Here is a 25,157-nt window from a genome sequence, read left to right as displayed (position 1 = left end):
GACCATTAGCGCGTGATGATGTTGTTGTACTTTTCACACCTATTTGTCAACACGGGCAGCAAGAAAAGGCCACTCGCATCATTTCTTATGCGGTTATTCCTGCCAGCGGTAAGCATTGTGCTTCCGAGCTAAGCAGCTGTGCATGCTTACACATGGTTAAAAGTATAGAAATCCTTAATCCCTGAGAAAAAGCAGAAAATTGTGACTTTTGCTTTCCATTGCTATGGAAGCAGATTTATTCATTCGGGGAGTATTCCTTCCTGACATTAAGACTAGGGAGTTATTTTCTATGATGTACACACAGGAATGTGAAGAGGAAGATTGTCCTTTGACAGAAGAAGAAAGATTTCACCTGCTATCGACCTCATTTCGATGGACATACGGTCCTTGGATGCCGGTAAGTATTTGGAATCACTCCCGACTGTTCCACTACACCATTCAAAGCCTTTCACATACACGATGTCCGTTGCTGCTTTCCGCCAAATGGCAGCTCATCAGCTGATGTCTTTACACCACAGTGTCTCCTCTATCTCCTATGATATATCCTCTTTTGGGATACTTAACCCATTCTTTCCATTTAAAAGATTTAAATGGTGCAGTACATTCTGGTGGGCCTTACCAACTTTGCTGAAACTGCAGTACCAGCTAAAGATAGGAGGGTGATGACTTGCTTTTGTGCCGATCGGATAGTGTTCACAGAGCTGTGGTGAAGGCGTGCGGGAGCGTCAGGTGGTGTGTCGCAATGAGCAAGGAGCCGAGGTTGATCAATCAGCCTGCTTGCAGCTGTTGTGGCCTGTGGACCATGAATCTTGCATCATTGACTCTTGCATTCAGTGGAGTACAGGGGATTGGGGTCAGGTAATGAACACTCTTACGCTTTCTGGATATTGAGGCCTCATTGATTTACCATCAAGCATGAACCGAAATAGTTTACATCAGCATGACATAACAAGTGTAAACCATTACATCACGTAATACTTTCAGGTTGTTTTCAACATGGAAATGTCATTATGGTGCTACTACGTGTGCAGTGTTCTGTGACATGCGGCGATGGTGTGATGACGCGCCAAGTGGCGTGCGTTAGACCTGGCCAGCACATACTTAATGACACTGACTGCTCTGCATTTCCAATGCCCGAACAAGAGCAACAGTGCCAGGCCACCGCCTGCCCAACTGGTCCAATAAGTCCACGTGCCACCTCAAAACTTGATAACTCGGAGAATCTTCAAAAGGAGTCATCAAACAAGCGTCGCGCCGCCGATCAAAGCTCCCTGAATCCACCCGATGTGTCAGTTCCTGAAAATCAATGGAGAACAGGCCGTTGGGGGGCGGTGAGTGAAAGGGAATTGTTGGTTGAATGTTTTCTGATTCTAACAGATATTATATGTTCTTTTTAATCAAAATATTTTTTTAATGTTTCTTTTATTGCTTCGACCTTTTTTGGAAATTGAGATTTTAGATATCACATTGACATGTATGAAGAGGAATTTCATGCTTTAAAGTATTTGTATTTTACAACTACCTACATTTTATAGATATTTGATTGGTGGGAGGGGGCCGGGGGGAGCAGGGTGGTGGTGGGAGGTTACCAAGATCACAAAGTTTTGTTGTGACAAATTGTGACAATTGCTAGTACTGTATGCCTTTTCTTCCTTTTCTTCTTTATAGTTTTTATGGGTTTAATGACATTCACAGAGTCAGGTGGGTTTTTATAACAATGGTGGGTTTTCGTTTTAAACGAAGCTTGATTATAACCTTCATGAACGATCGTCAAAATTTCAACAGGGTTAATTTTTTAATTCACCAGAAATTTCACAATTATGACTTCTTCCACCCTTTTTTATTATCTCACTTTCTTCCACCTTGAGATTGAGCATATGCACTCAACAGGAATATATTGCTACGCATTTGGGGTTCGGGGTTTGGCACGAAGGGAAACTCCTCAAACTCCCAACCTCCGGTCCAGCAGGCCGAAGTGCTGCAGATAACTCCATGGCCCGGCGGGTTGTGAAACAACCACAAACGTCAATCGTATGGCCAAATCTCCCAGTGTCCTCCGTCTGACACTGTTTACCTGGGGCGATGTGGCCCAACTAACCGAGAATCGCCCTCTCGGCTCGCACTTGGATTACTGTGGAACAGAAGTGCAGTATCACTATATTGGAGCAAAACAAGTGGGGTAAAACCTCCCGGCTATCGTTTGTGTGGACTTTGCTCAATAAATAAAGAAAAGACATCACAGGCAGATCGGAAGAACATGTTTAGGGGGTTTATTATTTACAAAAGGGAGGCGAGGAAAGGTATGTGGCACATTAAGACGAGGGTTTTTATTTACAATGGTATCCGTACAGCAGGCATATATTTATCCATGTGGCGTGGCAAAGATAACGATTGGGAAATTTGTGTGGTGCACAATGTAGAGAAGAGAAGAGATACTACAGATCTTACCCAGCCAAATTACCCCTTATACAAAATACTTATGATAAACAATACATGGTGCCAATCAGACTCGCACCTGGGGGAAAAGTAATCAAGGGAGATGGACAGGAAAAGTTTGAGGCTTTGGTGACATCTTCACTCAAATTGCGTGGACTGGCGAGCACTACACTGGTCCAAGTTGCGTGAAAGGATAAGGAAAGAGTAAGCAGGATTTGAGGAATGTTGCTGTGGATACTGGTTATTACCATGGTTTGGTGGGTGTGGTCTCCTGCTCTGCCCAAGTGCTCATTCAGCTCTGTCATCCAAACACTCCATTCCACTACATGCTGTCCCATTCCTTTCCATGAAGCAGCCGACGCATCATCCAACACCCAGAAACAGAACCAACCACATGCGCATGGAATGCTGGAGCACTCTGCCCTTTATACATCCTGGAGGGGTGGAGTTTGGTGGCCTTTGTGGGCGTGGTTGCTGTGTCACGCTGTGAGGGGCACGCTCCACCTCTTTTGTCCTGAGCACTGCGTGCACATTGGTCCAGGCTTAACTTTTCGTGACGTCGCACGAAGGCGAGCTTGAATGATATGTTAAATAGAGTTCAAATAAAAGGTCCAGTGTGTTTGCAACAGGCAGAGTGGTTATCGCTGGCAGGGAAAGAATTGCAGCAAAATGCTATGGTGGGTTGTAGTTCGTGCTGCCGTGGTGCAGAGTGTTTTTTTTTGTTTGATTGTTTTTGTATCCAGAATCGAGGCTCGTGTAAGTGCTAACACATTGAACATGAAAACATGCACAGACACATTCAACATACATTGAAGGGAGTGGGAGACGAGAGCTTTTAAATCAGAAAATAAAAATAAATAGCATTGACAAAATTATTGACACCCTCGATTTAATATTTGGTAGCACAGCCTTTGGACAAAATAACTTCAGTTGTCATACCCTTCCTCCCGTCCATGGTACACGGAATCTTGTATTGAGGCAGTTGCCCTGAAACAACTTGCCTTCGCCTCCTGGAAGGAAGGCAATCTCATTTCCTTTCACAAAGCCCGGAACAAGTGTGTGTCTACCTTCAGGGGAACCAGGAAACAATATCTCTCTACTCTCAAGAGTGAACTCTCAAACCTGTCTCCCTCTTCCAAATCCAGGTGGCATCTTGTCAAATCTGTTTCTGGTGTTTGTTCCCCCTCCACCCCCCCCCCCCCCTCCCTTACCTCAAATGGCTACACAGCTGACTCCGCACGTGAAAAAGCTGAATGCCTCAACTCTGTGTTTGCCTCAAAATCTTGTGTTCCAAACCCGTCTCCCTCTGTACACACTGTACCCAGTCGTACCCAGCTGCTCTTGGACTCTGTGTCCTTCTCTCCTGACAAGGTGGAGAAGTTTCTGTTAATCCTCGACTCTGATTCAGCAACTGGACCAGACGGCATCAGCCCACAGGTCCTAAAATCCTGCTCTGCCGCTCTTTCACACCCTCTCTCAGTTCTCTTCACCCTCTCTTTTGCTCAAGGTCATCTGCCTTCAGCTTGGAAATCAGCCAAAATTACCGCTGTACACAAAAAAGGTGCAAAAACAGATCCTTGCAACTACAGACCAATCAGCCTGCTCCCAATTATCAGCAAAGTCATGGAATCCATCATTGCTTCGGATATCAAATCTTTCCTCTTCTCCAATGGCTTGATCTCTGATCATCAATTTGGATTCAGACCAGGTCACTCTACTCTGGACATGCTGCTTCTGCTTTCTCAACAATGGATGGAGGTCCTCAATGCCAAACAGGAAATTAGAGCTGTCTCCCTTGACATATCACGTGCCTTCGATGCGGTCTGGCACCCCGCTCCGCTCACCAAACTCTCCTGCTATGGTATCCATGGAAACCTCCATGCATGGCTTGCGGACTTCGTCTCTGGTCTTAGTCAATGTGTGGCCCTGAATGGATTTCTCTCATCTCCCCCTTCCTGTTCAGGCTGGAGTTCCCCAAGGCAGTGTTCTGGGCCCTCTGCTTTTTCTGGTCTTCATCAATGATCTCTCTGACTCTCTGGAAAATCCTCTCTATCTCTTTGCTGATGACTCCACTCTATGCCGCTCCATACCTCATCCCTCAGATCGGCAGTCTGCAGCCTCCTCACTCTCTGCAGACCTGGACAAAATCACAGACTGGTCAAACAAGTGGAACATGTCTTTCAATCCTGACAAATCTCACACTCTCACTATGTTTCTTCAAAAAGACCATCTGGACAACCCTCCCATCTACTTTCTCAACAATCCCCTTCAAGAAGTTCTGTCACTCAATCTCTTGGGTCTCACAACTTACGACTGAACAGCGGACCCTCGTGGTTACAACCTTTCACCAAACTGGAAGTTTGCAGCGAACTCGTGATGCGTTCAGGGAACGTTTCCCAGAACGGGAGTCTCCAGCAGCCAAAACCATCTGGGTGAATGTTAGAAAATACCAAAAGCATGGCACTAGCCTCAACCGCAACAAGAAGAATTCTGCTAGGAGGCGCACTGGGCGATCGGAAATGAACATTGCAGCAGTAAGGCAGCAAGTTTTGGAGCACCTAGGGATACCAGCGCAAGACGAAATGGGACGGGATTGCCTTCGGCAACATTCAACCGAATCACAAGACTGGACCTCCACCAACATCCATATCGGATTCACATCCGGCATCAACTTATGCCAGGGGATTTTGCCAGGAGGCTGGTGCTTGCCAGATGGTTGATAGCACGTTGCGAAGCAGATGTCAATTTCCTGCGGTATCTCATTATCGGCGACGAAGCTGCTTTCGCCATGGACGGCAAGGTCAATACCCATAATGTTCTTGAATATGCACTGACAGGACAACCCCCAGAATTTAATTTTGACACCAACATGATTCGACAAAAGTGGACTGTTTGGTTGGGACTTTGTGGAAGTGGTCAGGTGATTGGACCATTTTTCTTTCAAAGGAATGTCAATGGTAACAGTTATCTGCAGATGATCAATGATGAAGTTTTACCGCAGCTGGAGGAGAACTGTGAGCGACAGGTTCGTGGTGTGTTCAGATATCTTTTGTGGGCCCAAGACGGCGCCCCAGCACATCGATTTATCGCTGTCCGAGATCGACTGAGGGAACTCTTTGGAGACCGAGTCATCACCCTCAACCATGCAGTGGAATGGCCGCCAAGATCACCTGACCTCACACCATGTGATTATTTCCTTTGGGGACATTTAAAGAACAAGGTGTTCGTAACTCCTCCCAGTGATCTTGACGAATTGCAGGGACATATTTGACATGAAGTGGATGCTTTGCACAATGATCCGGCTATGGTGAGACGAGCAGTTCAGGGCAGGCTCTGCCGCTGTGAGCTTTGTGTTGAAAGGGGAGGTGGACATGTTGAAGGCGTGGGTGCATAAAGGCCAATCATTCCTGAGAAAAGTTCACATCTGACGTTCATTTTGCACCAATTATCCTGACTTGCATCGATTAGCCAAACTTGTAAAAATGCGATTTGAACTTGTCCATTTTCAATGAAAATGTACTCGGTCATGTGTGACAGCAATGATGCATGAAAGGTATCAATGGAAAGCTGAGGATCTCTTCTTAATTAGTAAACCACATGTAAATTGTCAAAATAAATAACCTTTGCATATTAACCCTTAGAATTCGGATTACCTTTTTTTTTGATACGCACTGTGTATATATATATATATATATATATATATATATATATACAGACTTGGCATTTAATATGGAATATTTTTTTTTTCTTGACTTGGGTTTACTTTCTTAACTCAGTATATCAATCTGGTGAGTTTCTTTGACACTTTGGTGATTTATTTGTTAAAAGAACCATGTCACTGATTGTCTGTCGCAGCAAGAAGTCAACAACAGGATTATATCACAAGTGGCATGGCAAAATGTACAGACAGGTGCATTTGATGATTGGCTTCACAGTCGGGTATACAAGGGTTGTTGCGTTCTGTATTAGTGGAAAACAACTGCTGCACGTCTCCATAAGTTATTGTCGCTTCCTCTGGAGATGGTCCGTCAACTCGACAATGCTGTTTGTCATGGAGTGGTGGCTTTACGAAATTACGGCATGAAACAGCGTGCTATTGCTCGGCAGTATGGCATCACTCAAGGTGAGGTGTCAAAGACCCTGAAACGAAATGCTCAGAGGGGTGTCCCTTCTCCAATACCGAGGCCAGGACGTCCCCGCAGAACCACAAGGAGGGATGATCGCCAGCTGCACCGGTTAGTCCGCAATGGCCGTACCAAGTCAGCGAATCGGCTTAGGGCTGAATGGCAGCAACTGACAAATGTGCCTGTATCCAGAAGGCTAGTCAACAGTCAACCAACGACTGGTTCAAGCAGGCTATCGTGCCAGGCGTCCCCTGAGAAAACCAAGCCTGACCAGACAACACCACCAGCGCCGATTGCAGTGGGCCAGAGAGCACCGTCAATGGCAGCCAGGACACTGGAATCACGTGATCTTCAGTGACGAGTCTAGATTTCTGGTCTATTGTCAAGATGGCCATGTCCGAGTGCACAGACAAGTGCATGAAGCCTACAACAAAGATTGTATAGTGCCAAGAGTCCAAGCTGGAGGTGGTGGGGTGACCGTTTGGGCTGCTTTTCATGCAAGGGGCAAAACTGACCTGGTTGTTCTGAATGGAAACCTGAACCAGTTCAAGTACAGGGCCATTCTGGAAGAAGCATTTCTTCCATTTGCTCGTGCAGCCTTTCGAGGAAACTTTGTCTTCCAAGATGACAATGCACGGCCTCATCGTGCTCACATGATCCAACACTTTCTTGCTGACCGTGGTGTAGAGCATATGGAGTGGCCTGCCATGTCCCCGGATATGAATCCGATAGAGAACTTGTGGGCAGAATTAACGCGTCAAATCGACCACTTGGACCAGCAGCCGACCTCTGTGCGTGAATTGCAGCAGGCTATTGTCACTGCATGGCAAGCGATTCCTGTCCAAACCTTGGCAAATCTCGTGAACAGCATGCCTCAACATGTACGTGCTCTCCTGAATGCTCGTGGGGGTTACACGAAGTACTGAACTGTAATTTTACTGTCCGTAATCCCAGTCGTAATTTAACTTTTGTTAAAAAATTTTTTGGCTAATGTGCAAAATAAAGAGATACTTCTGGAAAACGTACAGAAGTTTAGCACAGTACTGTCCATGAATTGAGTTCGATATCAGTTTACATCACTTTCAAGGATCAATTTATTTGTTTCGAAATGTCAAATGTGGTTTTTGTTTCTTTTAAAGGTCACATTAACAAAATCTAGAATAATTTCAACATAATTCCAATGAACTTTTGGTTCTAAGTCATCTTGAAAAGTAAGTTCACCCCCACAAAAAAATGGCCATAGAGTATTATATATTAAATTCCATATTAAATGCCAAGTCTGTATATACTAGCTGAATGCACCCGGCATTGCCCGGTTTCTTTTTGAACGAATTTAATCTTCTGTACATACAGTCATGTGAAAAAGTAAGTACACCCCATGTAAAGTTTTGACTTTTTCAACATATTTCAACATACAGCTATTTGATCTTCATTTCACCAATATTGATAGATAAAGGTGATATAATAAAACCAATATCATGAAACATTTACATTTTGTAGTCCATTGTATAATTTAAATAAACATAAATGCAAATTTCGCATGTGGAAAAAGTAAGTACACCCCTACATTTATCACTACTTCAAATACCTAAAATTAGAATCAGGTGCACCAGCTCAGGTGCAAATGATTAGAACATCGTTAGAGAGGATCTTGGAGGAACCTGTCTTATTTAAACCTCAGACATTTAGTTTGGTTTGCTCTTTGTCTCCCTGCTCTCAAATGTTATGTTTGTGTGCTTCCCCTTCTCACCCCATCTTGTCTCTTGTTTGTTTTTAAATGTTTTTGAAATGTTTTTAAAATCTTTTTAACATATGTGGACATATCAATATTTGATCTTCATTTAAACAGTATCTATAGATAAAGGTGATCTAATTGAACAAAAAACAATGCAAAATTGACTTTGCAATAATTTATTCAACAAAAAAATTAACAGAGATGTCATTTCCTTCTGTGGAAAAAGTAAGTACACCCCTGGCTCTAATAGGTGGTATTGCCCCCTTTGGCAGAAACAACCTCAAGTAGGCGTTTCTTATAACTGTCTACCAGTCTCTGACATCGACTGGGTGAAATTTTTGCCCACTCCTCCATGCAGAATTCTTTCAGCTGTGCGATGTTTGAGGGGTTTCTTGCATGCACAGCTCGTTTCAAACCCCCCCACAACATCTTGATGGGATTTAGATCCGGGCTTTGACTTGGCCATTCCAGAACCCTCCATTTCTTTCTTTTCAGCCATTCCTTGGTGGATTTACTGGTATGTTTAGGGTCATTGTCATGTTGCAAGGTCCACCTTCGGTTGAGCTTCAACTTTCCGACAGATGGCCTCACATTATCCTCAAGCACCCTCTGGTACAATGAAGAATTCATAGTGGATTCTATGATGGTGAGCTACCCAGGCCCTGAGGCAGCAAAGCTGCCCCAAACCATAATATTTCCACCACCATGCTTTACAGTTGGTATCAGGATCTTGTGGTCAAATGCTGTCTTTGGTTTTCGCCAAACATGTCTTCTGGTATTGTGGCCAAATAGCTCTACCTTTGACTCATCTGTCCAGAGCACATTGTTCCAGAAGTGCTGGTCTTTGCCTAGGTGTTCATTGGCAAACTTTAGTCTTGCCCTGATGTTCTTTCTGGACAGCAAAGGTTTCCTCCTGGCACACCTCCCATGTAGATCAAATTTGTGCAGCCTCTTTCTAATGGTAGACTCGTGCACTTTGACATCAACAGTGGCAAGAGCTACCTGTAGGTCCCATGATGACCTTCTGGTGTTCTTAGGGACTTCTTTCAACATCTTGCGGTCTGCTCTCGGGCTGAACTTGCTGGGGCGGCCTGGCCTGAACAGGTTGGCAGTTGTTTGGAATCTTCTCCACTGGTAGATGGATTTTTTTTTTTTGGTATACTGAATCGAGGCTCGTGAAAGAGCTAACATTTATTTCACAAACAAATCAACCAGACAAACAAAATATATAAAAAGAGGGCGTGGAGACAAGATGGGGAGAGAAGGGGAAGCACACAAACATAACATTTGAGAGCAGGGAGACAAAGAGCAAACCAAACTAAATGTCTGAGGTTTAAATAAGACAGGTTCCTCCAAGATCCTCTCTAACGATGTTCTAATCATTTGCACCTGAGCTGGTGCACCTGATTCTAATTTTAGGTATTTGAAGTAGTGATAAATGTAGGGGTGTACTTACTTTTTCCACATGCGAAATTTGCATTTATGTTTATTTAAATTATACAATGGACTACAAAATGTAAATGTTTCATGATATTTGTTATATTATATCACCTTTATCCATCAATATTGTTGAAATGAAGATCAAATATCTGTATGTTGAAATATGTTGAAAAAGTCAAAACTTTACATGGGGTGTACTTACTTTTTCACGTGACTATATATCGATAGAAGATATGTGGTTTTTGCTGTGGTTCTAAACACAATAAATAACAAATCCCACAGGAATGATCAATCCTAACTGCTCGTCCACCTGGCTTATAACACATGAAGGTCCCATATTCTCATTTTATCCTTCTATAAACACGAGATGGTGAACCCTCCAATTTATTTCTGTGGTTAGCCTCTGGGCGATGTACCTGTCTCTGGGGCACCTGTGCCTCATTATCAGCTAAGATCTGTTTTGAGCTGATCACATCTCTAGGCGGGCTTCCAAAGATGGCCAATGCCTCGGAATGCTCTGAAGGACGTAGTCTAGCCTGCGAGGCCCTCGGCTTTTAACGGTGTACAAACCCTTCATCCAGAGCATCATGGAACATGGCTCCCATGGATTGGTGCTGCTGCATATACTCTTGTTTCACTTGAAGCCATTGAATTTCAAGCCCTCCTTGTCATTGCTATCTCATGACAGGTGATAAAGTACCACAGTGTCCTTGCTCAATGCAGGTTGTTAACCTTGTTATGTTTATTTTCTCCACTCTATTCTGGTCTTGCTTCTGCCATCTCACTTCTCTGCCCAACTCCTTTTAACCCTAAACTTTGAAAGCATTTTCCCAGAAAGCCTTTCCTCGTTATCTTTTCAAAATCTCAACTCTGCTATCACCTTCACCTTTTTCTTTATCCGTTATGGATTATGGGCCTTGATAGCTAAGCAAGCATTTATTACCCATTCCTACTTGTCATTAAGTTGCTGGCAGAGTGCCTTCTTCAAAAGCTGTAGTCCATTTGGTGTCGGAACTACGACACTACAATTACCAGCGAACTACAACATTATTATTTAAATATGGCTGACAAGATGGCCTAGACCTGAAGGTACGCAGTATGCACACTCACATCTAAGGTGTCTGGCCTAGGTTTGAATCGCGACCCAGTTATAAACTGTCATCCCAGTGTTTCACATCCCGGTGTTTTATCCCTGTGTCATGTTGGCTTAGTGGTTAGGGTGCCGGCTTGGGATCCTAGGATCCTGGGTTCGAATCCTGGTCGATCGCTGAATTAACACCAGGGGGGTTGACTCAGCCTGTCATCCTTCTGAAGTCGGCGAATTGAGTACCAGTTCACTGGTAATTGCCTGCGTGTCACAAGACTGCGTGTCACAAGAGGCGACTAACAGGGTTGGCGGCAGGAAGGGCATCCGGCCATAAAACATTGCTTCAAAAAGGGGACCACGGTGCGCGAAAAAGGCCAACCCCAGCTTTGCGGGGAAAAATGGCCTCTAAAGGTGATTCATCCCGGTGTTTCACAGACAGGGTGATTCATCAATGTGTGTGCCATCACTCGGATGGATGTTAAACGGGCATCTCATGTTCCAGCATTCATTGGTGGTGTCCTTCACAAAGAGGAGGTGAGCTATCGCTGGCACCATGGCCAAATTACAAATTCCTGCCCTAAACAGCAGAGGGCACTGCGTCAGCGGCACAGCCATGCCCTCAGCTAATGATGCTACCCCGCAACCTTATGCTGCATACGAACGAACAAATGTGTATGTATTTATTAGAGGGGTACCCATGCTACACACAAGTGGGAGCCCAAATCTTTAAAAAAAAAAAAAACGTTTCGAGAAATTTTATGAAAACTCACTTATTTTAGGACATGTGCTGCACAGAAAGGACATGTGCATGAGGACATGTGCATGACCCCAAAAGCTGCACAGAAAATTTGGTGTGGCTGGCTCTAAAACTGTGTGAGTGTTACTGTGTAAAATTAATGTACCTGTAATGATGATGTACCTGTAAATGTCAATGTACCTGTAATAATGATGATGGTGATGGTGTTGGCTGGGGAAGGGGATTGGCTCTTTTGTGCCATGATGAAGCAAATGCGTTATCCTTATTATCATTGACGGACCAGTGTTTGTGTGTTTGTGTGTTTGTCATGCTACTCCTCCTACAGTTCTGGCCCGATTCCATCCAGACTTGCTACCTGGGATCAGCATTACCCCCAATTAGTTAGGGTTAGGGTTAGGTTAGGTTAGGTTAGGGTTGACTGCGTCCACGTTTTAGGCTATACAATCCTGCTCCAGATCTGTTTACAGACTAACTTGAAGTGTTTGATTGTAATTTCATCGACACCTGGTGCTTTTTCCTTTTACAGATCTTTCAGGGCTCTACGTACCTCACATTCCATCACTATTGGTTCTTGCTCATATTCTCGTTCTTCGAAGGTTGCCACCATATTGGAATCTCGTTTGTTTAAGGTTTTGATTAGTATCAGTCAGTAATCCTTCCATCTTTCTTCCACCTGTGTTTCTTCTGTCAGATATTTTCCTGTTCTACTCTAAAGGACCCATATCCTACGCGTAAAGTTTCCTGTGATATGTCTGATCTTTTTAAAAGGATCTCTTCTTTTCCTGCTCTCTTGTTACTTTCTATCTCTGTGCATTCCGAGCTTGTTGTTGGAGGTCGGCATTTAGTCGCTTTATGTCCTCTCTTAATTCACCTTTGGTTTTCATCTCTCTTCTTCTGTCTGCTATATGTATTGTCTTTTCTGACAGACATTTATACTTCTTCTTTCTGCGAGCTTTTGGGGATGTTGCTTTCGGCCTCTTCTTTTACAATGTCTTCAACCTCTTGCCCCAATAATTCGTCCTGCATTCTATCAACCAAGTCCAATTCTGCAAAGCAGTTTTTTTTTAAACCTTCATTGCACTTTGTTTAAATATGTTTTCAAGGTCATATCTGGTAGATGTTTTTGATTATTTTTACCTTTCTCAGTTTCACTCGTAGTTTTGTCACAGCAAGTTCATGATCTGCCCCACAATCTGTACCTGGTAGGGTATTGGCAGATTACACATCACTTCTCCATCTTCTGTTGATTCAAATATACTCAATCTGATTTATTTGTTGCCGATCAGGTGAATTCCATGTGTACAGTCTATGTTTAGGTTGTTTGAACCATGTGTTTGCAATTACGAGAGCATTCTCCACACAAAACTCAGCATTCGCTCCCCTGGCTCATTTTGGATGCCAAATCCGTGCTTTTCAGCAATCCCTGGTGCTCCTGCTTCTCCAATTTTTGGATTACAGTCTCCCATAATAATTCAAACACCTCTTTTAGGAACTTGCTCTACTAGTTGCTGAAACTTTCCATAAAACTCCTCCACATTTTCTTCATCTGCTGCAGAAGTTGGAGCAAATATCTGAATGATGGTGGTGCTCACTGAATGACTTTTCAACCTCACTCATAATATACCAGATGGGTTGTATCCCAGTATTGACTTAAGGGTGTAGTACTGGTGAACAGGTGATTTTTTTTTGATTTTTTTTTTTTAGCTGAACAGTTTCCTTATAGTCTTATAAACAAGAATCATGCTATTAGAGGTCATAGAAGTACCCCTAAATATTGAAAAATTCAAATTTCAATTCAATTCAATATAATATTTTGCATGAAATTTGTTATAACTTGGGAAATGCATCATTCTTTTGGGCTGAAATTTGGACAGGATATTCAGAATATCACTTCCTTTAAAATGATGAAGGCTTTTGTTTATAGGAGTAGCCATTGTGGATTTATTGAAGGACAACCAAGTTTTATCTGGTAATTGGCATAATTAGCTAATTAGTGAACATTTGACATTATTTCACAAAATCCTCTCATCAGGTAATAGAGTAACACATGTATAATACATGTACCAAGTTTTGTGTGAAAATAATGATAGGTGACATAGAAGATGGAAGTAGAAATGTGTTCTTTGTTTTTCCTTGTTTTTTATTGACGGTCTAATTTATGCAAATTATATGCATGTAATATGACAAAGAAGCGTTGAAACTGGTCTGAGTTAAAGCCAACATTATATCTTTCAAGAAAAACTGAAAATTAGATATTAACTTGACTTTGTTTTTGTGTAAAGGCCTCTCAAAGGTACCTATGTAGTTTTCTCAAATTTTCACCAGTACTACACCCTTAAATACCCTTGGACCCCGCTATTCGCAGGGGATACGTTCCTGGAAAATCTGCGGATAGTGAAACCCGCGAATAGCAGGGCATTGTTTCAATGGAAAAAGGGGGAATAGGTTCCCGAGTCACGAAAATCCGAGAATAGAGAGGACCAAACCGCGAATTGAGAGGCAAATCCGAAAATGCGAGGCAAATCCCACGAATATCGACGTTAAAATGCGAAGATTTTATAAATACCGTATGTGAAGCTAATGGCTCGTGAAATTTTTTTTTTGCGCCCCTGAAAAACCGCGAATTCGCAGAACACAGCCGCGAATCAGAAAAAAAAACCCTGCGAATTCGTGGAACACGGCCGCGAATTTGTAAAAAAAAAACCCACGATTTTGTGGAACACGGCCGCGAATAGAAAAAAAACTGCGAATTCGTGGAACACGGTCGGAAATAGAGAAACAGGTCGCATTTTATCACCAGCGAACATGCGGAACCCGCGAATAGTGGAACCGCGAATAGTGGGGTCCGACAGTATTATAAATTATTCACTCCATTTATTTTACAGGTTTTGTGATCAGAAAACAACACTTTGTAATCATCATATTGAAATTGCCCCAAACCAGTCCAAATAAGTTCACTTATTCCCAAAATTTCAGTCTTGTTCTCTCCATCTCTCTCTTTATGACATCTACCTGTCCTTGATTCATTGACCCTACATTCTATGTCCCAATTTTTTAATTTTTTAATTTTTTGAATGAACATGGTTAAGGCCTTATCTAACTATCGACACATACCCCACAAACGTAACAACATAATAAAAAGTTTTTTGGTGGACTAATCTGAATATCTCATTCTGAGAACTTTTATAATTCCCATTGTAAGTCACACTCCATGTATTTCTCCATCATTTCTATGTGCAGTGCTCTCGCTCGTGTGGGGGTGGTGGTTTGCAGAGACGCCTTGTGCTCTGCCAGGAGAGCGAAAGTCGGGTGTTCAGGCATTGCAACCCACTTACTCGTCCAGATGACAGCCGTGCCTGTGGGAACGTCCCCTGCCCTGCCTGGAATTTTGGCACCTGGAGCGAAGTAAGTGCACTCAAATTAATCAATCAAATCAACATCTGCCAGTATTATCAGCATACAAAAATGGAGAGATATGCGATGTTTGTTATGGGCAAGATTGATTAATGACATACCTTATGGTCCACTGAATTTTCATAACTAAGGAGGATGTATCATTGGCAGTGCTCCCAGGCTTGTGGAGGTGGAATAAGAACGCGTCTAGTTGCATGTCAGACACATGATGGGCAGACAATAAATGCAGAAAACTGTGATGCAACCACCATACTTGCACAGCAGGAGTGCAACCAACATCCGTGCACCGTCAAGGGTGTATGGGAACAAGGGACCTGGAGCCCGGTATGTTTTATTTCATTTCAATTTTAATGTCAAGTCTTTTCTTAGTCTACTGTTATTTGTGAATCTTCTATTATTCTGCACAAGAGTTGTATTCTGCATTGTGTGTTGGTATCATAAATTCAGATAGATATTTATTGACTAAATTCATGTCTTCCTTAGCAATATAGTACATACGTTGGGTCATGTGATCAAGCTCGGGCTCTTTAGACTTTAGTAAACCATCAAGAATATTGATGTTTAAAGCTGCAGAAAAATGTAACTCGGGAGTGCATTATGGCAAAGATGGACCAAATGACATATTTTCCTTGTTTGAGGTCGTACAGGACTGTGTGAAAAACCTACCTACACTTCGTGTAGTCACCTGATGACTTAGGCCTCTTAAATTTCCACTCTGCATACGGAAGGGTCGAGGCATAATCCATATATATATATATACACATACATTAGGGTGGTCCAAAAAACATCGATCTCTCCGATTTTGATGCTCTATTGGATTATTGTTAGAAATGGTCTAAAACATTCACCCACCAAATATTTTCGCTCAATTCCATCTAGAAACTCATACACACTTCAATTGAAATATGGCGTTTTTCACCAAATTTGGCTAAATGAGAACAATCCAATAGCAACCTAGGTGGAAAAAGTACATGCACTATTGTACTAAAAGCCATTTTGTGGTTCATGACTTTTTGCATGCGCATTGCGCCTGTGAGTGTGAAATCATCATGGTCGAAACATGTTTGACAATGCTTGAAACATGTTCATACATGTCTGATTCATGTTTCGACCATGAGGACTTCACAGGGGTATGTACCATCAATGACATTATTTAGGAAAAAAATATTTCTAAAGTCTTTGTAAGCCTCTCAACATGGACGATTTTCATTTAAATTGACCAAAATGACAAATTTATATGTTGAGTGTGTATGAGTTTATAGATGACTCAGATGCAAAATATTTTTTGGGTGAATGATTTAGACCATTTCTAACAATAATCCAATAGAGCATCAAAATCCAAATAAAAAAGTGATTTTTTTTGCATTTTTGGACCACCCTAACATATACATACATACATACATACATACATACATACATACATACACACACACACACACACACACACACACACACACACATATATATATATATATATATATATATATATATATACATATATATGTACACATACATACATACATACATACATACATACATACATACACATATATATATATATATATATATATATATATATATATATATATATACATATATATGTACACATACATACATACATACATACATACATACATACATACATACATACATACATACATATAGTGCATTCAGAAAGTATTCAGACCCCTTCACTTTTTTCACATTTTGTTATGTTGCAGCCTTATGCAGAAATCGTTTAAATTCATTTTTCCCCTCATCAATCTACACTCAATACCCCGTAATGACAAAGAGAAAACAGGATTTGAGAAATTTTTGCCAATATATTAAAAATAAAAAACTGAAATATCACATTGACATAAGTATTCAGACCCTTTGCTATGACACTTGAATTTTAGCTCAGGTACCTCCCATTTCTCTTGATCATCTTTGAGATTTTCTACACCTTGATTGGAGTCCACGTGTGGTAAATTCAATTAATTGGGCATTATTTGGACAAGCACACACCTGTCTATATAAGCCCAGAGAATCTTGTTTCTCACAGCCTGAGAGTCCTTTAGGTGCTTTTTTGCAAACTCTAAGCGGGATTTCATGTGTCTTTCACTGAGGAGAGGCTTCCGTCTGGCCACTCTGCCATAAAGCCCAGATCGGTGGAGTGTGGCAGTGATGGTTGTCCTTCTGGAAGTTTCTCCCATCTCCACACAGGATCTCTGGAGGTCAGCCAGAGTGACCATCGGGTTCTTGGTCACCTCTCTTACCAAGGCCACTGTGCTCTTGGGAACCTTCAATGCAGCAGAGATATTTTTGTAGGCTTCCCCACATCTGTGCCTCGACACAATCCTGTCTCTGAGCTCTGCAGGCAGTTCCTTCCACCTCATGGCTTGGTTTTTGCTCTGATATGCATTGTCAGCTGTGAGACCTTATATAGACAAGTGTGTGCCTTTCCAAATCATGTCCATTCAATTGAATTTAACACAGGTGGACTCCAATCAAGGTGTAGAAACATCTGAAAGATGATCAAGAGAAATGGGAGGTACCCGAGCTAAAATTCAAGTGTCATAGCAAAGGGTATGAATACTTATGTAAATGTGATATTTCAGTTTTTTATTTTTAATAAATTTGCAAAACTTTCTAAAATCCTGTTTTCTATTTATCATTATGGGGTATTGAGTGTAGATTGATGAGGTAAAACATGAATTTAAACGATTTCTGCATAAGGCTGCAACATAACAAAATGTGAAAAAAGTGTTGGAGTCTGAATACTTTCTGAATGCACTGTGTATATATATATATATATATATATACACACACACACACACACACACACACACACATACACACAAGTACATATACCTGTATATATATATATATATACACACACACACACACACACACACACACACACACACACACACACACACATACACACAAGTACATATACCTGTATATATATATATATATATACACACACACACACACACACACACACACACACACACACACACACACACACATACACACAAGTACATATACATGTATATATATATATATATATACACACACACACACACACAAGTACATATACCTGTATATATATATATATACACACACACACACACATACACACAAGTACATATACCTGTATATATATATATATACACACACACACACACACATACACACAAGTACATATACCTGTATATATATATATATATACACACACACACACACACACACACATACACACAAGTACATATACCTGTATATATATATATACACACACACACACACACACACACATACACACAAGTACATATACCTGTATATATATATATTGGTTATTTTATGCTTATTGGGCTATACTATGTTGTTGACTTTTACAATAAAATCATCATCAGGTTGCTCTCTCACTTTCTTGTTGACCTTCCCCAGTGTTCCGTAACATGCAAACGTGGTGTGCAACAGCGAGAAGTCCATTGCATCACCAAACCTGGAGGAAGCTCACATGGCGAGCCCATCTGCAACCCACAGTCGAAGCCACGGACAAATCGGCAGTGTCGTCCTGGTCCTTGTCCACGCTGGCGGGTGTTTAAATGGGGCAAAGTAAGATTATACACATTACATGGTAACATGGCCCCTCATTTTTCATCCAGAAGGATGACGAGTTTTGCTTAAAAGTGATGTTTTGTACTCAACATGTGTCCTGATGATTGGAATATTACATGATACAGAAAGGTATAGACTGATTCTAAACATATCCCTTTGAAAACTACATCCCCAAAACTACTTAACCGAGAGAGTCCCTATAACACCTTATCCCGTGCAGTATTGAAAAAAGGAAATGAGAGGGGTCTTTTCAACTCTTGCTTTGTGTTTCCTCGCAAGATCTATAATAATTCCTACAAGTCGTGATTTTGTCGGAATCTCAATATTCCCCAATGCTGAGAGCATGAGTGTCAAATTTGATTGGTCGAGATGGCAGAAAATGGCGTAATATTTTGTACAGGTACTGCTTAAATGGAAGGTTTTTGGTAGTTCCAACAAGGCGATTTGTGTTCTACAGTGTTCAGGTATGGTATATGGCGTCAGGAAGGGCATCCGGCCATAAAAACATTGCCTCAAACAGGGAACCATTATTGTCATGCGGCCCGCAAGGCTAACCCCCGCTCTAGAGGGGAAAAATGGCCTTAAAACGATCATTCATTCATTCATTCATTCATTCATTCAGTGTTCAGGTATATGTATGATTAAATTAAAAATATAACAAATAAGTTTTAAAGTTTTAAAGGCTGTATAAAAAAAACCTCTTTCAAAAATTTACCGCTATTGATGCACCGTCTTTTACACCACCCGATGTAAGACGTTACATTAGTTCTTCAAGACTCTTATTTGTGTTCTTTATGACACCAGTAGAAACAGGTAGTTACCTGTATGGAATGAGTTTCAATTTTGTTTGACTGCCCGACAGGCAGATAGATTAAAACTATTATCTTACTCCTCTGGGCGCGTGTGTGATCGGGATGAGATGCCTTACAATTTGCCAAATTCAAAGTCAAATTACTGTTAAACTGAAGGTCCGTGTTCCGATTCATGTTCCGATTTGTGTTAAAAATATATAATTTAATTGAAAAGAAGTTGTTCCTCGATCATAGACTTATGTCTGCTGACAGACGACAGACAGACAGAGTGAACCGATTGCTTAACCCCACTTTTCGCTTTGCACGCGTGGGGTATTTAGCTCAATTATTTAGATCTATCTTATTTTAAAGGTTATGATCTAATTGGACATGTGACAATGTAAGCAAGAATGATGCAGATCAAAAAAGGTACAGCGATGATAAACAAAATGGAGTAAGCTGGCTTGCGCAAAGTTGTATGGATCTCTTACTTTACAATAATCTACCTCTCGGGAAAGGGATTCCTGTGACAGAGTGGTTATCGCTGTGACAGATCAACCTGCGTGTCAGGTTTTGGCAGTTGAGTCTGAGGAGAATCATCGTCGCGCCGTTACGCCTCGAGAACGGGCCGTCGGCCATTTTGACTCGCACGCTTTGCACATTGCGCAAGGTCTTTGCTTCGCTTCAACCGTTTTCACCGCATTCAGCACAGCGATGATAAACAAAATGGAGTAAGCTGACTTGCGCAAAGTTGTATGGATCTCTTACCTTACAATAATCTACATACATATTTTCAAGTGTTTGTGTTTGTTTGTGTCTTTGTACGTTATTCTTTTGACGGCCGAACCGTAGCACCTAGAAGTCACAAATTTTGGGTGTAGGTATTTTAGAATGTTGGTAAGGGTTTAAGCTTCCGCACATTGTCCTTAACTTCCGTTTTGAGGCCACTAAAGGTGCTATAAAGTATGTATTTTGATATGTGGTCAGGCAGTGCTGCCATCGGCACGTAGGCAAAAGGTAACCACCATAAGGCCAACAACTCCATAGCTTTTCAATGTCCAACATGTCCCGAAACCACAAGAAGGAAAAACTTTGATTGATGGGTTCTGCCGACTCTAACCTGTCGAGGAGGACACGCACACGTGTATAGGAAGGGGAGCCTGACATTTGGGAGGCCCGAATGGAAGGAGGACCTGAGATTTGGTGGACCCGAGAGGAAGGTGGGCCTGAGATTTGACAGACCCTAGGTGAAGGGGGGTCTGAGAATTGGTGGACCCAAGGGGAAGGGGGTCTGAGAATTGGTGGACCTGAGCGGAAGGGGGGCCTGAGATTTGATAGACCCGAGGGGAAGTGGACCTGAGATTTGGCAGACCCGAGGGGAAGGGGGGCGTGACATTTGGCAGACCCGAGGGGAAGGAGGGCCTGAGATTTGGCAGACCCGATGGAAAGGGGAGCCTGAGATTTGGTGGACCCGAGGGGAAGGGGGGCCTGAGATTTGGCAGACCCGAGGGAAAGGAGGGCCTGAGATTTGGCAGACCCGATGGAAAGGGGAGCCTGAGATTTGGTGGACCCGATTAGAAGAGGGGCCTGAGATTTGGTGGACCCGAGGCGAATGAGGGCCTGAGATTTGGCAGACCCGAGTTGAAGGGGGGCCTAAGATGGGGGGCCAGAGAAAGATGAGGACTGGTGGCTGTGACGCATGTATGCACACACACACACACACACACACACACACACACACACACACACACACACACACACACACACACACACACATACACATATGTGCATGGGTCCTGATTTGCACGTACACATGCAGGATTATGGTTTATACACGTTTTGGCTTTGGTTTTTCTTTTGGTTTTCCTTTGGCATGTTTTGTTTTGTTTTGCATGACATCATATGCTGTGTATTGCATGCACACATATTTACCTCTGCCACCAAAGGTGGTTGGAGGTTATGTTTTCACCCCTGTCTATCTGTCTGTTTGTCCGTTTGTCAGTTTGTTTGTGAACAAGATATCTCAAAAAGTAGTGGACAGATTCGGACCAAATTTTGAAGAGACGTAGCGCATGTGACAAGGACGAAATGATTAGATTTTGGTGAAGATCCGGATTCGGATCCGGCTACTAGAATTTTAAAGTGATTCTTCACCATTGGGAGATAGGGCCAAATACGATACATAGCAGGATATCTCAAAAAGTTATGGACGGATTTGGACGAAGCTTTGTGGACAGGTTGTGTGTGTGACCAGAAAGAATCGATTCGATTTTGGTGAAGATCTGAATATGGATTCGGATATGAGGATTATTTAATTTTTTTAAGTGATTCTTCACCATTGAGTGATAGGTCTAAAACCAACATATAGCAGGATATCTCAAAAGGTTATGGACGGACTTGGACGAAACTTGGTGGACAGGTTGTGTGTGTGACGAGGAAGAATCAATTAATTTTTGGTGAAGATCTGGATCTGGATTCGGCTAGTATAATTTTTTAAGTGATTCTTCACCATTGGGAGATTTGGTCAAAAACGATACATAGATCATACGATACATACATAGATCTCAAAAAGTTGTGGACGGATGATTTTGATTAAATGTGATTCTGTATTGTGATTTTCTGGTCTATTTTGGAATACAAAATGTTAACTGTTCACCCGGCGGAGGTATGCTCTCTACTGAGTGCCGTTCTATTATTTTTATGCGTCATATACACATATGCATATTGTGCACATCCCGCAAAGGTGGGCGGTCCGCTTCGAAAGTCCGCTTATCCGCTTATCCGCTGCAGCGGACTAACGTTTTCGAAGCGGATAAGCGAATCGGAACAACCCCCGGAAACCGAAGCGGATAAGCGTAAGCGGACTACCGAAAAATTAAAGCGCATCGCGATTCGCCAAATCAGCTGTTAGCCTGAGCCGTTACTCTAGAATTGTGAATATTTATTTAAGTGAATAATAAGTGAAACCCTAACAACTCGGCTCTCGCCCAATCTCTTCCCGCTCGAGTTCCGTGATGCTTGGGTAACTCTATTTCTCAGGCAGAACACGCCGCTCCCGAGCTCTGCCTCGGTCGAGCGCGTGTTCAGCTACGGGTCGGACATCCTCAGGCCTAAGAGGTCGGCCCTGGCTGCACCGAACTTCGAGGCCCTCGTCTTCATGAAGGGCAACCTCCAAATCCTCAAGAAGGCCCACGAGGTGGAGGAGGAAGACGAGGACTAGTCAACAGACTGCTAGTCTGTTGACTAGTAGACTCTCTTGTCAAAGAAAGGACGGGCAAATTGATTTTTCTTTAATGTAACTTGCATATATTTAAATTATATTTAAATTAACTGTAGAGTAGAGTAGAGTCGAGTGGAAAACTTTATTTCAATAAATTTTGAATAAATTTTATTTAAATAAAAATGTATATTTTTGATCTTAAAAGCTTTGTTTGTCTTTGTAGTAGTTAGAAATGGCTATTTAGGCTTAAAAAGCATTAAATTCCCTTTATAAACGTCAAAAATCGCTTTAAAAACGTCGAAGCGCTTTTAAAAAAATCGAATCGAAGCGGATAAGCAGTAAGCGGACTAAGATTTTCGGCCGCTGAAGCGGATAAGCGAATCGGACTACACGGGCTGGCGGAGCGGATAAGCGGTAAGCGGATTTAAAATTTTCCGAATCGCGCCCACCTTTATGCACATGTTGTATTGCATACTAGCAGAAGTACCCGGCATTGCCGGGCGGGGCAGGGGAGGTGAACGGGGGGGGGGGGGGGCGAGCCCCTTGGCAAAGCGAGCGATTTTTTTTTTCATAGCGTCATAGCGATTTTTTTGTCATAGCGTCATATCGTTCATAGCGTCATAGCGTTCATAGCGTCATAGCGTTCATAGCGTCATAGCGTCATCACGTGATCGCTCTGAGCGAATCAGTGCCCACCTGCTCTGATTCCGTTGAATCCGTGCGCTGAAATGTGCTGAGGTAAATATGAATAAAAAATATGGATTGTCAAATATTTTGAGTTCGGCCATGTTCGTCCCACGCTCAATGGCCATGTCTATGCCAAATATCAAGCACGTAAGCCTCTCCGTTTAGGAGTCTATCGGTAACATTACACACACACACACACACACACACACACACACACACACACACACACACACACACACACACACACACACACACACACAAACACACACACACACACACACACACTCACACACACACACACTCACACACACACAAACTGTGTTTTATATATATATAGATACACATGTTATGCGTGACATGTTGTACAGTGGTATATACACAGTGCATTCAGAAAGTATTCAGAGTGATTTCAGACCCCTTCACTTTTTTCACATTTTGTTATGTTGCAGCCTTATGCTGAAATCGTTTAAATTCTTTTTTTCCCTCATCAATCTACACTCAATACCCCATAACGACAAAGAGAAAACAGGATTTTAGAAAGTTTTGCAAATTTATTTAAAAGAAAAAACTGAAATATCACATTGACATAAGTATTCAGACCCTTTGCTATGACACTTTAAATTTAGCTCAGGTGCCTCCCATTTCTCTTGATCATCTTTGAGATGTTTCTACACCTTGATTGGAGTCCACCTGTGGTAAATTCAATTGATTGGACATGATTTGGAAAGGCACACACCTGTCTATATAAGGTCTCACAGCTGACAATGCATATCAGAGCAAAAACCAAGCCATGAGGTCGAAGGAACTGCCTGCAGAGCTCAGAGACAGGATTGTGCCGAGGCACAGATCTGGGAAGCCTACAAAAAAATTCTGCTGCATTGAAGGTTCCCAAGAGCACAGTGGCCTCCATAATTCTTAAATGGAACAAGTTTGGAACAACCAGGACTCTTCCTCGAGCTGGCCGCCCGGCCAAACTGAGCAATCGGGGGAGAAGGGCCTTGGTAAGAGAGGTGCATGACATCATATGCTGTGTATTGCATGCACACATATTTACCTCTGCCACCAAAGGTGGATGGAGGTTATGTTTTCACCCCTGTCTATCTGTCTGTTTGTCCGTTTGTCAGTTTGTCTGTGGATAAGATATCTCAAAAAGTAGTGGACGGATTCAGACCAAATGTGGAAGAGATGTAGGACACATGAAAGACCACAGAATCTTGTTTCTCACAGCCTGAGAGTCCTTTAGGTGCTTTTTTGCAAACTCCAAGCGGGCTTTCATGTGTCTTTCACTGAGGAGAGGCTTCCGTCTGGCCACTCTGCCATAAGGCCCAGATCGGTGGAGTGTTGCAGTGATGATTGTCCTTCTGGAAGTTTCTCCCATCTCCACACAGGATCTCTGGAGCTCAGCCAGAGTGACCATCGGGTTCTTGGTCACCTCTCTTACCAAGGCCCTTCTCCCCCGATTGCTCAGTTTTGCCGGGCGGCCAGCTCTAGGAAGAGTCCTGGTTGTTCCAAACTTCTTCCATTTAAGAATTATGGAGGCCACTGTGCTCTTGGGAACCTTCAATGCAGCAGAATTTTTTTGTAGGCTTCCCCAGATCTGTGCCTCGGCACAATCCTGTCTCTGAGCTCTGCAGGCAGTTCCTTCGACCTCATGGCTTAGTTTTTGCTCTGATATGCATTGTCAGCTGTGAGACCTCATATAGACAGGTGTGTGCCTTTCTAAATCATGTCCAATCAATTGAATTTACCACAGGTGGACTCCAATCAAGGTGGAGAAACATCTCAAAGATGATCAAGAGAAATGGGAGGCACCTGAGCTAAATTTCAAGTGTCATAGCAAAGGGTCTGAATACTTATGTC

The 25,157-nt window shown here is 42.4% G+C and overlaps 1 protein-coding gene across 1 annotated transcript in view; it reads left to right on the top strand.

Moving 5' to 3' along the window:
• LOC137438154 (A disintegrin and metalloproteinase with thrombospondin motifs 9) overlaps positions 1-25,157 on the top strand; it is a 247,825-nt gene that overhangs the window by 129,504 nt on the left and 93,164 nt on the right. The window contains exons 23-28 of the mRNA XM_078766532.1: positions 305-397; positions 691-858; positions 1,032-1,331; positions 14,820-14,984; positions 15,144-15,317; positions 18,426-18,596. Of these exons, the coding sequence (XP_078622658.1) occupies positions 305-397; positions 691-858; positions 1,032-1,331; positions 14,820-14,984; positions 15,144-15,317; positions 18,426-18,596 (1,071 nt within the window). The remainder of the gene's footprint in view (positions 1-304; positions 398-690; positions 859-1,031; positions 1,332-14,819; positions 14,985-15,143; positions 15,318-18,425; positions 18,597-25,157) is intronic.

Source organism: Myxine glutinosa, chromosome 12 (assembly GCF_964187855.1).
Source record: "Myxine glutinosa chromosome 12, kmMyxGlut1.1, whole genome shotgun sequence".
Taxonomy (NCBI): domain Eukaryota; kingdom Metazoa; phylum Chordata; class Myxini; order Myxiniformes; family Myxinidae; genus Myxine; species Myxine glutinosa.
This window is presented reverse-complemented; position numbering and strand designations above follow the sequence as displayed.